The sequence below is a fragment of the Fringilla coelebs genome (assembly GCF_963513975.1).
Source record: "Fringilla coelebs genome assembly, chromosome: 14".
In the NCBI taxonomy this organism is placed as follows: domain Eukaryota; kingdom Metazoa; phylum Chordata; class Aves; order Passeriformes; family Fringillidae; genus Fringilla; species Fringilla coelebs.
The window spans coordinates 12701523-12715522 of NC_140040.1; the positions used below are offsets into that span (position 1 = coordinate 12701523).

General features: G+C 41.6%; 1 protein-coding gene across 2 annotated transcripts in view; it reads left to right on the forward strand.

Annotated features, from left to right (window-relative positions):
- Window positions 1-14000, forward strand: part of ZNF423 (zinc finger protein 423) — a 224111-nt gene that overhangs the window by 37449 nt on the left and 172662 nt on the right. For both annotated transcript variants that reach the window (XM_084214896.1, XM_084214897.1), the window contains exon 2: window positions 2214-2273. In XM_084214896.1, the coding sequence (XP_084071022.1) occupies window positions 2214-2273 (60 nt within the window). The remainder of the gene's footprint in view (window positions 1-2213; window positions 2274-14000) is intronic.

Consider the following 14000-nt stretch of genomic DNA (forward strand, 5'->3'; position numbering starts at 1 on the left):
AATATAAAGTGAATTTCAGTGCTGTTGCCTCCACGTGAATGTTCTCTGTCCCCTTTTCAGTCATTAGGGAGCAAAGCAAATTAATGCCAACAGAGGCTGATTCAAACCTTTGCCCTCATTTAAGGGATTCCAAAAACCGTGGTTTTGTTACGTGCTGGAGCCAACTGCCCTAGAGCAGCTCAAGGACTGGAGCAGTCTTTGGTGTTTAACCAACATGAAAGTCAGTGTTTTGTGAAAATTGTCAATGACCAGTGCAGATCCATATACTACTCCTTGACTCGGACCAAATTTATCTCTTTAATGTATTTTTAGCAGACTGGGTTTTTTAAATTTCTCTTTCCAAGACAAAATGTAAAGAAATAAAAAAAGCCTCAGCATAAAAGTAGTAATATAAAAAAGACTCTCCAAGCAAAACAACCAAAAAGCAGTCAAGGATAAAATAAAATTAAAACATTCCCCTTGTCTGTTTTGAGTAAGGTACATGAATTTCCAACTTGGCTTATTTAGTTTTGGAGCAAAAACCCTCCCAGGTGTATATAGATTTTGATGTTAAAATAAGACATGCATTTGTGTAAGACTGAAATGGTATTTCGGATAACTGCATGCAGAGTTCTTCTATTAAGAGATGGGTCAAAATGGGAACAAGATGGTGGCTTAGAGAGCACAAAATGGTAGGTGAGCCCTCGGGAGGGAGCACACGCCAGCCAAGCTGGCTCAGGGAATAGGACCAATAATGGCTTCAATAAGCTTCTAGCTTTGCCTCTTGTTTTTCCTCTGTCATTCTGGAATTTAATATTATGTGACATGGCCTTTATGCTAACATAGACTCTGAAAAAAGTATAGCCAAGACTCAAGTATGATTTCTCCAAAGAAATGCTTGAATTTCATGCTCCTCCATTAATAAACACACAGATTTATAAAACCAGAGTGGTGTCCTTCTGTGGAGCACACATTTTTCTATGGTTTGGACATAAAATTACATTTGTCAAGGCACTGCCTATGTAAATGATATTCTCTGTTCCTAATGCCATGTGATGTTACCACAAACATCAACTTAATGCCAGAATTCTGCACTGGATTGGGGGGAAAAATGTAAGGAAAGCATAAAATCGAGACCCTTGTGATGCAAATGTCAGTGTAAATATTCACTGGAGAAGGCTGGCCTGAGCTTACAGGGCTGGTCAACAGGGGTTGGGTTGTGCTTCTGGCTTTGCAATATGGTTTGAATTCCAGTTGCAGAATTCTCTAGAATGTGCATTTGAATCCAGCATACTTTAGATGAAAGGGTAAGCAATTGTTTGGTGCATGGAGTAAATAATATTAATCAGAAAATAAAGATGTATAATTTAAATTCATTTGGTGTCAGGGTGACAGAGTGGGCAGGTGAGGATGATAAACTTTTGCATTTCAAAAGAAGAATTTCTGCAGTTGCTGCTTTCAAATGCCTAGTCTGTCATTAGTATAACCAGCACTGATTTCAGTAACAGCAGAATCAGGCAATTTTTTTGCCTGGCTTGTTCTCTTAGTTATTTTTAAGAATGTAAGAATCAAGTGGCATTTTTATAATTGTTAACAGGCAGAAGGTTTTAGCTATGTCACTTGCAAGTGCTGAGCACTGGCTCTGACAGCCTTCACAGCAACAACAAACCTTAAAAGCAGTTATTTGTGACTGCCGTGTCACAGAACATGGTTATACATCAAAATAGTATTTTTTAATTCTGAAAAATCCCTGAAGATATCACTGGGTTCTGAATATGGCAGATGTGTTAGTATGTTAAGATGACATAAGTCAGGCAATTTGTCCTTCACAGGACAGCTCTTTACTATGATCTGTTGAAACATCCATTTCAAAAACAACCTCTGTATTTACAGTGGCAATTTTGCACATGCAAGCTGGGAATGTACAACATTTCAAATATGAATACTTACCAGGTAGCGGTGTTTAAACGTCTATTAAAATTTCACATGAACTTGCTGCCACCCTTTCAGGAAGAAACTGCAAACACAAGTCTCATATTTAGGTTAAAAAGTAGGAAAAATCTCTTTACTAAATTTCCACCTTATGAATTATTTTATAGAAAGCAGTAAGTTCTTTTTCAGCAGTGGAGATGTCTGTTTTAATACTTAATGTCATAGTGGACCTAGTTTTCTGATGACTTTGCTTTCCAGTTCGTTTGCTTTAGCAATCACAACTTATTTTTGTTCTTTTTCAGTTGAAGAGGGTGAATCTTCAGATTTTGCTTTGACCTGGGACTCGTCAGTGACTCAATCAGGTAAATATTTTAGGTTCTTCTGATTGCAAAAACTGCCAGAAAGCTGCCAGGCTTTTTACAGGAACTGTATTTTGTATGTCACATTCCTGTCTCAAATCCAAGACTACCCACTGCAACACAATTTTTATATCAGTTCCATATGGTCAATAAAATCTATTACACACAGAGACTAATATACTCTTATCCTCCAGAGAGCCATTCTTTCTTCTTGTGGGCACACTGAAACGGGTTGTGATTTCTCCAGTATAACCACTTTGAAGTTTTCTGCAATGGGCACTGTTACACATTCATTCCAATCTAATTACATAAAAGCTGCTTTAATAGGAATTTTAAGCCTTGGTCTCAACTGGAATGTGTGTATTTCTCCTCTCCGAGGAAATTGGAAAGTACTGTCAGAGCTGGAGAATAAAAGTGGTACATCGCCATGGTAGAAAGATTTAAAATTTGAACAAGCTTTTGGTGTGCTTGACAGTGATAAACGTGTCTCAAGCTCGTTCATCTGTGTTAGGTCAATAATCTGAATAAAAAGAGGCTCAAGAAATTGAACAGGATAAATCAAGTTTGTCTGTGTAATGTGTATTGATAACACAAATGTGAGGGTAAATGTCAGATTAGTTTGTGGCTAGTTTAAAGTAACTAGCCACATCTCAGTCTGTGCCCCATGTAAAGATATTTTGCTGTCTGTTTTTAACATTTATGAGATGTTCAGAATATTTTTGATTTTGAAGCCAGTAAGTCTGTTTCTGTGCTCTCTCCACATTGGACTGTGCAATAGTATTCTCTTAAAAGCCCACCAATGATATGGAAACAGCTGAGAAACTGAGCAGTAATATGAAAGCCAACAGTGCTGTTGCATTTCTGGTTAGATGGGTTTTTTAAGAGTCAGGGGGAGCCTGGCTCCCAGGGGACACTTTCTTACCAAAGTGAGCATCTCTCTGGTCTCGAAGACACAAGCTGCCTTTGCATGGCACTTTGTGGCCTTTCACATTTGTACCCACTGTGCTCTCAGATGCCTCTTCTGGGGCACGGGGTGCATCTTGTCTGGGTACTCTGGCTGCTTGGAGGGGTTTGTTTTCACTAGTCTTTGATAGCAAATATTGCTGCTGCTGCTGCAAACCCCCAGCTGTGATGTGGAAGGCCCCTTTGTGCCTGGAGCTAACGGTGCATGAAAAGAGCGCTCGCCAGCTCTCTTGCTTGACCTTCATCTCAAGCAGCACTGCAGTGGAGTTACTGGTGTTATCTATCACAAGTCTGGAAGTGTATTAAATTCAAAAAAGACTATGGTTCAAAACAATGACCAAAAAAATTTCTGTGCACAGCAGTTAATTTGGGCTTGGTATTGGTGACTATGCCTTAAGTAAAAGACAGACTGTGAAAGGCTTTTACAGTTGAGTCTCCATTTTTCTTCATTTATCCCCACAATTACAGCTCTCATTCAGGACATCGGATGTGGGAGAAATGTATTGTATGCATGATTTATGGCAGCTTTAGGAAAATGTGTGTTAATTGGGAGGGTTTCTTCTTAACACATTTAGTAGCTACAGATGTCAATCTTGTATGTGTATAAAGATGTGATACTGTATCCTGTCAAGCTGGGATGCAATACATAGTGCACAAGTTGCAGGTTGGAATATGATTGAGGAACTACTCAGAAAAAGCTTAAAAATCCCAAGTTTGTGGTGGTGTGGCTGTGTGGAGTCGCTGGCTCTTGTGTGGTGTGGCTCCACAGCTATATTCAGTAACTGAAACCAGTCCCTCAGTCCCAGTGTGCGAGACTTTCATTATGTTCTTTTATGATCTTCCTGTTTGCATTAGCTTCAGTAGTGTGATGTTGAAGTTCAATAAAGGGTGAAAAAACACACTTCAATTTCTTGTTTCATGTCCCTTCCTTCCCTGGCCCAAAATGACAAAATTGCCTCCCCTTCCTTAACTCCCCCAAAAGGCAAAAAAACCCCAAAGGCCAAACCTGGGACTTGTTAACTCTGAAACATTTGCCAGATGTTTCAAATTAACATATTTCTCTCCTTCTTTCTCCTGTATGTGTTTGTACATCTCTGTGTGTGTGCAAACACATACAAAATGACTTCTGAAAAATTCTGTTGGCACTCTGCACAGCTGCTGTGGGCTGGGGGAGTCCTGGTCCCCGGATGGGGTGGTATGTAGGAACTGCAAGAGCTGTTATAGGTAGAATGTAAACTTTAAGCTTTTTAAAAATATATAAATGTATTTTTCTACTAGTGAAATAACTATATAGGTGCATCTGTGGGAAAAAAAGGAGCTTTTGCTGCTATATTTTATTTTGTTCATCTAACCAGTTGAAGCTATTCTGAAAAAATTTTTTGTGAGCATGAGTTGAGTCTGCAGTCATGGGTCTTGTCTAGGTGGCTCTGGTGACCATCTGTCCTTGGTGTGCCAAACATGGGGCTTCAAGCTCGGTGCCTCCTGGGGGAGCTTCTCTGCTCCTGACACGTACTGAGGGGTGCACAGCCTGCACATCCCTGACCACACCATGGCACTGGGCAAGGGCTGCTTGTGGGAGCTGCTGAGTGCGCCCGTGAAAATTTGGCTGTGAACACCATGGCACAAAAAAAACCTGTGTTCAGATGGGTCACTTTGGTGCTGGCTTGGTACAGGACCATCCTTTTTCCGGTAGCAGAGCATGTGCACAAATTGCTGTCTGCTCTGGCGTAACTGCTCATTCCTGGTAAAATCTGCCAAGGCAAAATGCTTTGCAAGATTCCAACCCGTGGTACAGTTGCACTGAGGAATTTATTCCAGTACTTCAAGTGCAGCTAGAAAAAGCTTAAATTAATTTTTTGAAAATAACAACGACTTAAAGGCTGTGCATAATAACCTAGAGAATAAAAAAAAATAGAAGGGGCAGAGGCTGCCCTTGCACCAGGGTGAGTAATCTGAGTGTCCACCAGTACTGTTTAACAATGGGCATATAGCAAATTTCCTTCCTCTTCAGGTTTTGTAAACATCTTTTCCTTAATGTAAAAGGAAGATAAAACCCCTTCTCCTTTCCTCCCTTAATCCAAGGACTTGGTTTGTTGTTGAATAGCTGGTCAGGCGTGTTTTGCTGCCTAAGAGGCAGAAATGTTTTCTGTTCCAGAGGAACAGTGTAGCTGAGTACTTCTTCCCCCTGCTTTTCCCCTCACCACCCTTAACACACATGCAGCCCTTGCAGCCTGTCTGTCCTTCTCCAAAAGTGTCACTGGGGTTGGACTGGACAGGGCTGGTGGGGGCCAGGCAAGTGCCCAGCTCTGCTCTGCAAAAGGGGTTCTGACTTCTTTGAGGCCAAGATGAAAATAATGTTCTATACTCGCAAAACAAAGGTCCGGTCAGACAATGCTGCATTTCTGTTGCAATACATCACCCGGGTATTATCTTGAGGAGCAACAAGGGACATTTTAAAGAAGTAAAAAGTCTTACTAAATATATAGAGAATTTAAGGCATTTTAAAGACCTATGAAAGCATTTTATATGGGAGTTGCTGGGGAGTTTCTCATTAGCCTGACTGTGAGGCCCCAGGGAATCTTGGCTGAATTGTCTGGGGCAAACAGAGCAGATTCTGTCTTCTCCTCAGGAGCCTGCAGACCTAAAAGCCTAATTTTTTTTGTGTCTGCTTTTGAGGTAGTTGAAGGTATCTTGTTTTTCTCTGCAGCTACTTGTTACAGTACTGATCAAGAAAGAGTTTTGGAAATAGGGAACTGTGGACCATGTCCTGAGTGCTGGGCACAAATGGCACTGGGTAGGTCTCTGTGCACGAGTGTTTGCAGAGCGTGGGGGTTCTTTGCAATGTTTGCAACAGGAAAGGCCTCTCAGTGCCCAACCATCCATTAGCACATAACATTAGTGTAATTCAATTATAACATTCCAGAAATCATAAAAATAAATTACAGGTTGGTATTCCCTGCTTTCCCCATTAGCTCCAAATTTCCTGTCCCTGCCACCGAGCTCGCAGCAGCAGCTGGGCACACGTGTGAGGGACATGTTAACACAGCACAGCATGGGGAAAAAAAACAAAACACAATATTTTAGGACACAGATATTTGATGTTTTTCTGTTAAGATTTCTCCCCTGTGCTTTTTTTATGCAGTACACCATTTTAGATTTTTAATTGCATTCTGCAATTCCTTTTAAAGTTTCTCTTGTTTCAGGGGAAGGAAAAGGGGAAGCAACAGCTTTTCAGAAATGAACCACAAAATAAAGGAAAACCATCCTGTGGTCACTCATTTTCCTCTCTTATGCTTTGCATGGCATCTCCTAGCTATGTAAATCAAAATTTTCACTTGGTATCTCTAGAGGAGCAACATCTTGACACAATTTGGAGACTTTCTTTTTCTGCAGGGCTACCAGAGCCCATGCTGGGGTGTTTTTAATGCTGTTCTGCTGCTCGGGCCTCGTGTTGCCTGTTCCCTCCTGGCTGTTCCCTCTGTTCTCCTCCTCTTTCAGTCTTCTGATCCTGGTGCTGCATTGTCTGTTCCCAGTGTTGAAGGTTTCTGTTCTCCTCTGTTCTGTAGAATTTGGTTTAATTTTGGCTTCTTGGGAAAGCTGGGGTCTCACAGAGCAGAGACTCACTGCTGCAAGTATTTTTGCCTTAACTTTTTCCCATTTTCTCTTTATTGAGATAAGTAACAGAAAATGTATCTCCTGCCTCACCTTTCCCCTTGGGGAGGCCTGTTTTGTCTACACAGCTGCTTGTTCCCTCTGCTTTCCTCCAGTACTCTGGGCTTTGCATGGGCCACTTCTGCTGCCCAAGAGCAGCAGCCTCCCAGGGCCCAGGTCCCCTGTGGCATCCCAGCACCCAGATCTGTCCCTGCCCTCTGCCTGTGAGCATGGGCTGTGTCAGAAGCATTCAGGGAGTTCGGGTGAGGGAGACTCCACAGACACCAAATTCCTTTTCTCTATTCCTACATGCATTGGATTTTTGTCTCATTTAACTTCTAATTGCAAAATGCAGAAAAACACAACATGAAATTGTGGCATCTCTGCTGCAGGGCACTGGAAAGGTCAGTTGCAATTCAGAGGGCATTAGAAACCTGTTATTTTGCAAGTACTCTAAAATTACCTGTCCTGAGTGCCTTCACAAGCTCATATCTTCTAGAAGCTGATTTCATTAGTAGATCAGTATGAGAAGATTCTGATTACAGTGGGTAAGGATGTACAACTAAATAAATCTTTGAATTTAGCAAAGAACTTAAAAGACTTTGGTAACTTTTTAGCTGAATATTTTTTCAGTATACTATGAGAGCTCAGCTGGTTGGCTTTCTTGTGTTGGTTTAAAAAATGGCATCCTTGTCCCTGCATTGACCTGTGGGATGCAGCCCAGTCAGTATAGTCTGAGGGTCTCAAAATTTTAAACATCTGCTCTGGAAGCATCCAGAACCCAGAAAAATGCAAACAAGAAATAAAACTTGGAATGTTTGCAGCTTGGGTTACTGCATTCCCCACTTATTACAAGTTGAGATTTCATTTTCCTTGGTAGTGTGTGGGTTTTTATGATGTCACATTGTAATATGTTGTTTTAGAAGAGCAAATAAAAATAATTCTCATTTCCTAATTATAAAAATCTATTTTTAGCATTGCTATTTTACAGATAAATACTAATTTATATATTTATTTAAAGAAAGTGCTTTTGATTGTGTTTTATTAAATGGAATATGAAGTTATAGGAAGTACCTGATACTCAGATAATGTGGTAGATGAGCATTCTAGACAGATGTAAGATTTTTGTAGCTGGATAATACAAAAAGAAACAAAACAAGTAATTCTAAACCCTTCCCAGATTCCTCTGTTTGTGGGAGTCAGGGCACAGCTCTGTATCTGCAGGCACAAGGGCTTCCTGTGAGCAAGGCTCTGCTCCCAGCGCTCCTGGGCAGTGGATGTGGGGCTGCAGGAGGGTGCTCTTGGCTGGAGTGACAGGCTGGTTCCTGGGGGTCCCTGAAGTCCAGGTGATGTCCTGCAGCTGTAGCTCCTGCAGGGGAAGGAGCAGTACAAAAATGGGATTTGTTGGTGCATGCAGAGCAGCCCTGACGTGTGCGCGTGGCGTGGAAGCAGCCGCCCCGCCACGCTCCGAGGTTCCCCGGGGGAGCGGCACCGTAGGTGTTCCCCTCTTGTTTGGGGAGGGAATCTCTGGCAAGAAGGAGCGATCTTCAGATGTGAACACAGCATGGGTGTCAGTATTTAAATTAGAAGCACACACCTGTGTATTACGGCGTTTCCTAGAAAATACTTACTATTAAAAATGTTAATTGGGAAAATTATAGCAATAGCACAGAGGAGGAGAATTAATTTCCATGGTACAAGAGGCAAGGAAAGAAAAGCTCGTTTCAAAGTGAGCTGTCAAGTTCTCCCCCTACCCCATCACCCACCCTTTTCCAGGCTTCTTAAAGACAATGTACACAGGAAGGCTGGTCTGCTTAAAGGAAGCTGAGCAAGTGTAGTGCACTGCAGCATATCTTTGGTGCCTAAAGCCAGCCCTCCTAACTGCTACAGGCTACAACTGTAAAAAGGAGGATTTCTGCAGGCTACAGGGTCGCAGCCCCACCTGGCGCTGTGGACAAGGCCCCAAGGACTGGTGTACACTGGGATGCCAGCAGCGCATCAGGACTGGTAATGGGCAGCAAGGTTTCAGTCAAGCCTGGGAATATCTCTGGGGTCATCAGGATAACTTCATCTGAAGTCTTGAGAGCTTGGTGTATGTGCTGGTGTGGGGCTGCTGTGGGTTTGGGGATGTTCCCAGAGGGTTTTCTAGCATCCAACATCCTGCTAGGGACACAAGCATGCCACCAGCATGGATGGCTGCATACTGATGTTCTGGGGTAGGCAGGGGCCAACCTCCCAAGCGCTGCACCCCTCTCATGCCAGCATTTTTCTCCCTCTGACAAATGTACTTTTTCTTTAAAGGTGTGCCTGTTGGTGCTTTACCTGCTGGGAGATTGTAGCACTGTTTCATTTCCTAGCAAAGACTGAAGGAAGCCAATCCCTTTCATGGGTGGACCATCAGGAGCAGCCTTCCTGGCTCTCCTGGGTTTGCTTGGTCTCCCCCAGGCATGAAAATCCTGGTAAAGGATCTGCCATTGAGCTGGAGTGAGTGCTGGAGAAGAGGAAGGCACAGCACCTTCCCAGCTTCTTCCATTCCTGTGTTTCTTTCAGTGGTGCCACCTTGTTCTCCCTTGCTCCCGGAGTGAAGGGCTGTGATTAAATAAACATTTTTTGTGTTTCTAAGTAGAAATTATATCTGTTGTTTACGATGGCTTTCAGGGGCACAACTAGGAGTAATGGGCTAAGGTAAAGCAAAGGAGATGCTAGGAATGCTGGATATGAGGAAACATTTCCAGGTAGTGGGATCTAATAGCCTGGTATCATCTTCCATTACTTGGGTAATTTACAAGCTAGGCTGGACAAAGCATTTGAAAATACAGTATAGGAATGGTCTTATATCAGCAGAGAGATGGATAAAATCAGATAAATCCTTCTCATCTCTAATTGATCCAATTCTGCTGCATTCTGGATTTGCTAATCTGCAGATTTGAGCATGAATGGTCAGGCAAATTGTGCTTTCTAGAGTTTATTTCAGTAAATATTTTATTGTAGGATCTTAAAGCACTTGCAAATGCTAAATAAGCCTCCCAACCTTGGAGGAAGTCTTCCTTGTGCCACATATTCACTCTACTTTGCATTATTCAACATGCACAATGCTGCAGGTTGACCTTCCCCAAAGGGCTCTGGCTTTGGAACTGATGGGCACTTGCCAGCCCATCCTGCTTTGAGTCATTTCTGCAGGGCAGTGGCTTTGCTTTTCCAAATCTGCCTTGTCTGGCTGGCAGGAGTGGGGGAAGCTGAAACCATGCTGCCGTAGTGATTGCAGTGGGTTTTACCTTTGTGAAAGCAGACAGCTGGAGAGTTGAACAAAAGTCTCCTGGTGAACAATTTCTTTGGTTTTCACAGAAACTTGTTCTCGTTTGACTGGTTTATACTTTGCAGTTGTAACTGGTAGCTCAAAGCTCCCAGCCTGAATAAATGTAGAACAAGAATAGTAGAATATATTTTGTTGGTCTGTTGCTTAAACAAGAAAAATCAATAAAATATAATACCGTAGTGGTGGATCCCCAGTAATCATTCTTCTTAGGAAAAAAAACAAACCATGGCAGTCATGAGAATGGGGTTTTATAAACAAGGTTGTAAAAGAAGAAAAATAAATGGAATGAACAAGCTGCACTGCTTTGCGTTCTGCGCTGAGTAAGAATGTTGATATGAAACTCTGCAATGAAGAAATGTGTGAAATTTATGATGCTTTGCCCAAAAAAATCTTTGCTTGTTCAGTACAGGAAACTAGAATAATTTGGGTTGGAAGGGACCTCTAGTGGGTCTTGCTCAACATTGACCTGACTTGTAAAAGTTTTGCAGCCTTTACTACACTATTTTTGGATATATTGTCTTAAGCAGTTTAGCTTATCATGGACCAAGAGTCCAAGTATTGTTACTGTAGTATAAAAAACGTGTAGCAACAGAAATTAAGGACGTAATAGGAGATATGTTTGCATTTCTGTTGTTTAGTGTCTAAAGTAGCCTTTTCCCAGTCTCACTACAAGGAATTACGATGTCACTGTCAAAATAAACCAAGCTCATCTCATAACCTTCTATTTGTTGTGTATAAATTCAAATGAGAAAACTCTTAAATGGGACCATTTATAATGAGATTTGAGATACCCTATAGCTCTCACTTGGAGACAAGTGACCTTTGTCTTCCTTGGGGCTGAGTAACAGCACGATGAAGATTTAATAGATGTGTGCAGAGACCTGGCAGTAGACTGGGGTGTGTGTGGAAGAGGCGCTCAATGTGTCTTGCTCCACACATTTTTGAATTCCTCACACTAGGGACTGGAGTGCTGCCTGCTGGTATGTACCATACTCGTGCTTCACTTCCTTTCTCCCTTGGATGGCTTTGGTGTTTGCTACTAGAAATTATTAGACAGTCACAAAACACTAAAGAGGAAGGCAAAAACCCACACACTTTGCTTGGAAGCAGTCTGTGTTGCATAAAGCTCTGACAAGATCAAGCCTCTAATTAAATTATCTGGCACGTGGGCAATTCTGTTCTGAGATCTGCTGAGCTAATGTGTAGCCATTAGCTCATACAGCCACCAAATCAGAAGTACCAAAGAGACAATTTGCATAGGGCCACAGCTTTAAAAAATTCTGGTGAGTTGTGAAGCCTGTAATGTTAATTGCCAGTTAGCACATTGTAATTGCTGTAATTATTTGCAAGTAAAATGATGTAAGGGACTTAACATTGTACTTTTCTTTAACACTTCACATGTTGGTGATCCACTAAATCTCCCACTTAAGAGTTTTGCTGGTTATTCTAAGAGCTTGACAGCCACTTGCTGAAGTCTGATCTCATCCACAAGCTTGCCATTCTGCCTGTTGGCTTTAATACTGAGCGGTGGCTCTCTGAAGTCTATATTAAAAAAAAAAAAGGCAATAAAATAATAACTGCAAATGTCTGCTGCTGACCAGTGAGAGCACAGGCAGCCCTGCAGCCGGCCGTGCTGGAGCCCAGCTGGGAGAGAGCCCTCAGCACAAATTGCCAAGTCTATTGCCTCCCACCGCCACGCCGCGGAAGTGGGCCAAAAGCTCCTCCGTATGGGATTAAAGGGATGTGTAATAGATTAAAGATCAAAAATGTTAATTAAGAAATGGTCTTTTCTAATAAGATGCCTTCAAGGGCATGGTACCAAAAATGAGGCAATATCTCATTTTGGCAACAGCTCAGGGTTGTAATGAAGCTGGAGCAGGGGGGCTAAGGGGAGAAAGAAGGGATGCCTCCTGTTCAAGGCAACTCCTTCAGAAGGGGTAAATCAATTAGCAGTAAAAATGTAAACATGTGAGTCAGAATGAGCTTACTCTGAATGCTGCTGAACAGTGTGGATTCAGAGGTACGTGTTTTAGCTTGGCCTTTCCTTGAGGATAAGTTGGTAGTTTGCAACAGATAAACAAGGACTCCTTCAGTTTACTGGTATTTAAACATCAGCCTGGTAATTTGGCTGAAAATAACCAGTGTTGTTCAAAGCTTTGATGCATTTGCAGTGAATCTGTTCTATATGTTTTAGTGATGTAATCATCTAGATCTAGAAAACTCACTGTCTTTATTGCTGCATTGAAATTTGTTGGTGTAATGTTTGGGTAAAGGCTTATTTCTCCTCAGAAAAGGGAGAGCCACCACTCTGCGCTCTCTCATGTTTCAGGCTCCTGCAGCAGGGGAAGTTTGTTTTGCAAATAAATTGATATGGAAGTGTTGCTGATGTGTTTCAAACACTAAAGCTGCTTTTAAGAGCTGTGAAATATTATTGCATTGTTATGACTAAAGAAAACACACTTTTCCTTAAATTTGAACGTTCTAGTCAGTGAGCCCACTGTTACATTTTCCTAGTAAACTCATCAAAGCTCCAAAAGGAAAACTCAGATGTTTAACAGTGCTTTTCCGTGTGGTAGAATGATGGGACTGCACATGTCACATCATCCCAGTTTCTCCTCTAAGCACCTTGGTACTGTAAGCTGCAGCATTTCTGAAGGAAGTTATTTGCCAGCATAAAACGGAGGGACCCTGTAGGCAAATTTCTTCCCTTATAGTTGGAAGTTTATGCTTGGATAAAGAAAACCACTGACATGGTGAGATCTCCATGCACTGTGTGCATGTGTTTTTAGGCTCTGAGTGTTGCTTGAACCAAAGCCTGAGAGAATTTTCATTTTGAGAGAAATACAGTGGGAAGGAGCTTGCTGGTCATGCCCCTCTGTGTGTGTAGTGAGCTGGGGCCAACTGAAGCACCTTGGTAGAAAAAGTCCTCTGAGAAGGGTTTTAAATTTAGATTTGTTGCTCTGTGTCTGTTTTATTTTAATCCATTGTGTTCTCCTTGAGAGGAGGAGTGATGGTTTTCCCCTGAAAGGCTTTTTGAACCCCTTGAGCTGGGTATAGTATAAACCTGTGCTTATTGGTATTATTTAGCTTGGGTAGGGGCTATAGGTGACTTAGACACTAAATTCCTGTGCTCTGATTTTGTCAGATGAGTAAACACAAATGGAGATAGTGGTTGTTTCCATTCACAGAAAGCAAATCAGAGAATTATTTCTTTCTTATTCAAATAAGATGTTTTTGTGGTTTGTAAATGTATCATTTTGACAGACTGATTAGTTCCATCTTGATTTCACTTATGGTTTTTGTTAAAAGAAATGTGTAACTTGGACTTGAGCAGCAATCCCCCAAGAAGGGCTATGTCAGGCCATTCCTGCTGACACATCAAGGAGATGCAATTGTAGCAACAAAAATATCAGCGCCTTTTCCTGACTATGAAGCTTGCTTAAAAGTGTATAAGACAAATGTTTTGAATTGAAGTCTTTCTCTACATAATTTTGACCATAGTAAAGAAAGATTACTATAGTCTGTCCTTGTTTCAGTGACAAAAGGGAAGATTTCAATTTTGCATGGTTTATTTAATCAAATGTTTGCAGAAAAATGGTCAGTTCACAATACTGTTATTACTTTCTACAGCATGTGAGTCCATTATTAAAACTGAGAAAAAGTGGGCTTAAACCTTGGTAACAGTTTATATCAGACTCTGTAATTAGCACAGAAGTCCAGAAGACCATTTATTCTGCTAAATGAATGAGAAATGTTCTGTGTAAAAAGCATTTGGCTTCTCTTCCTTGTTCATATTAAAC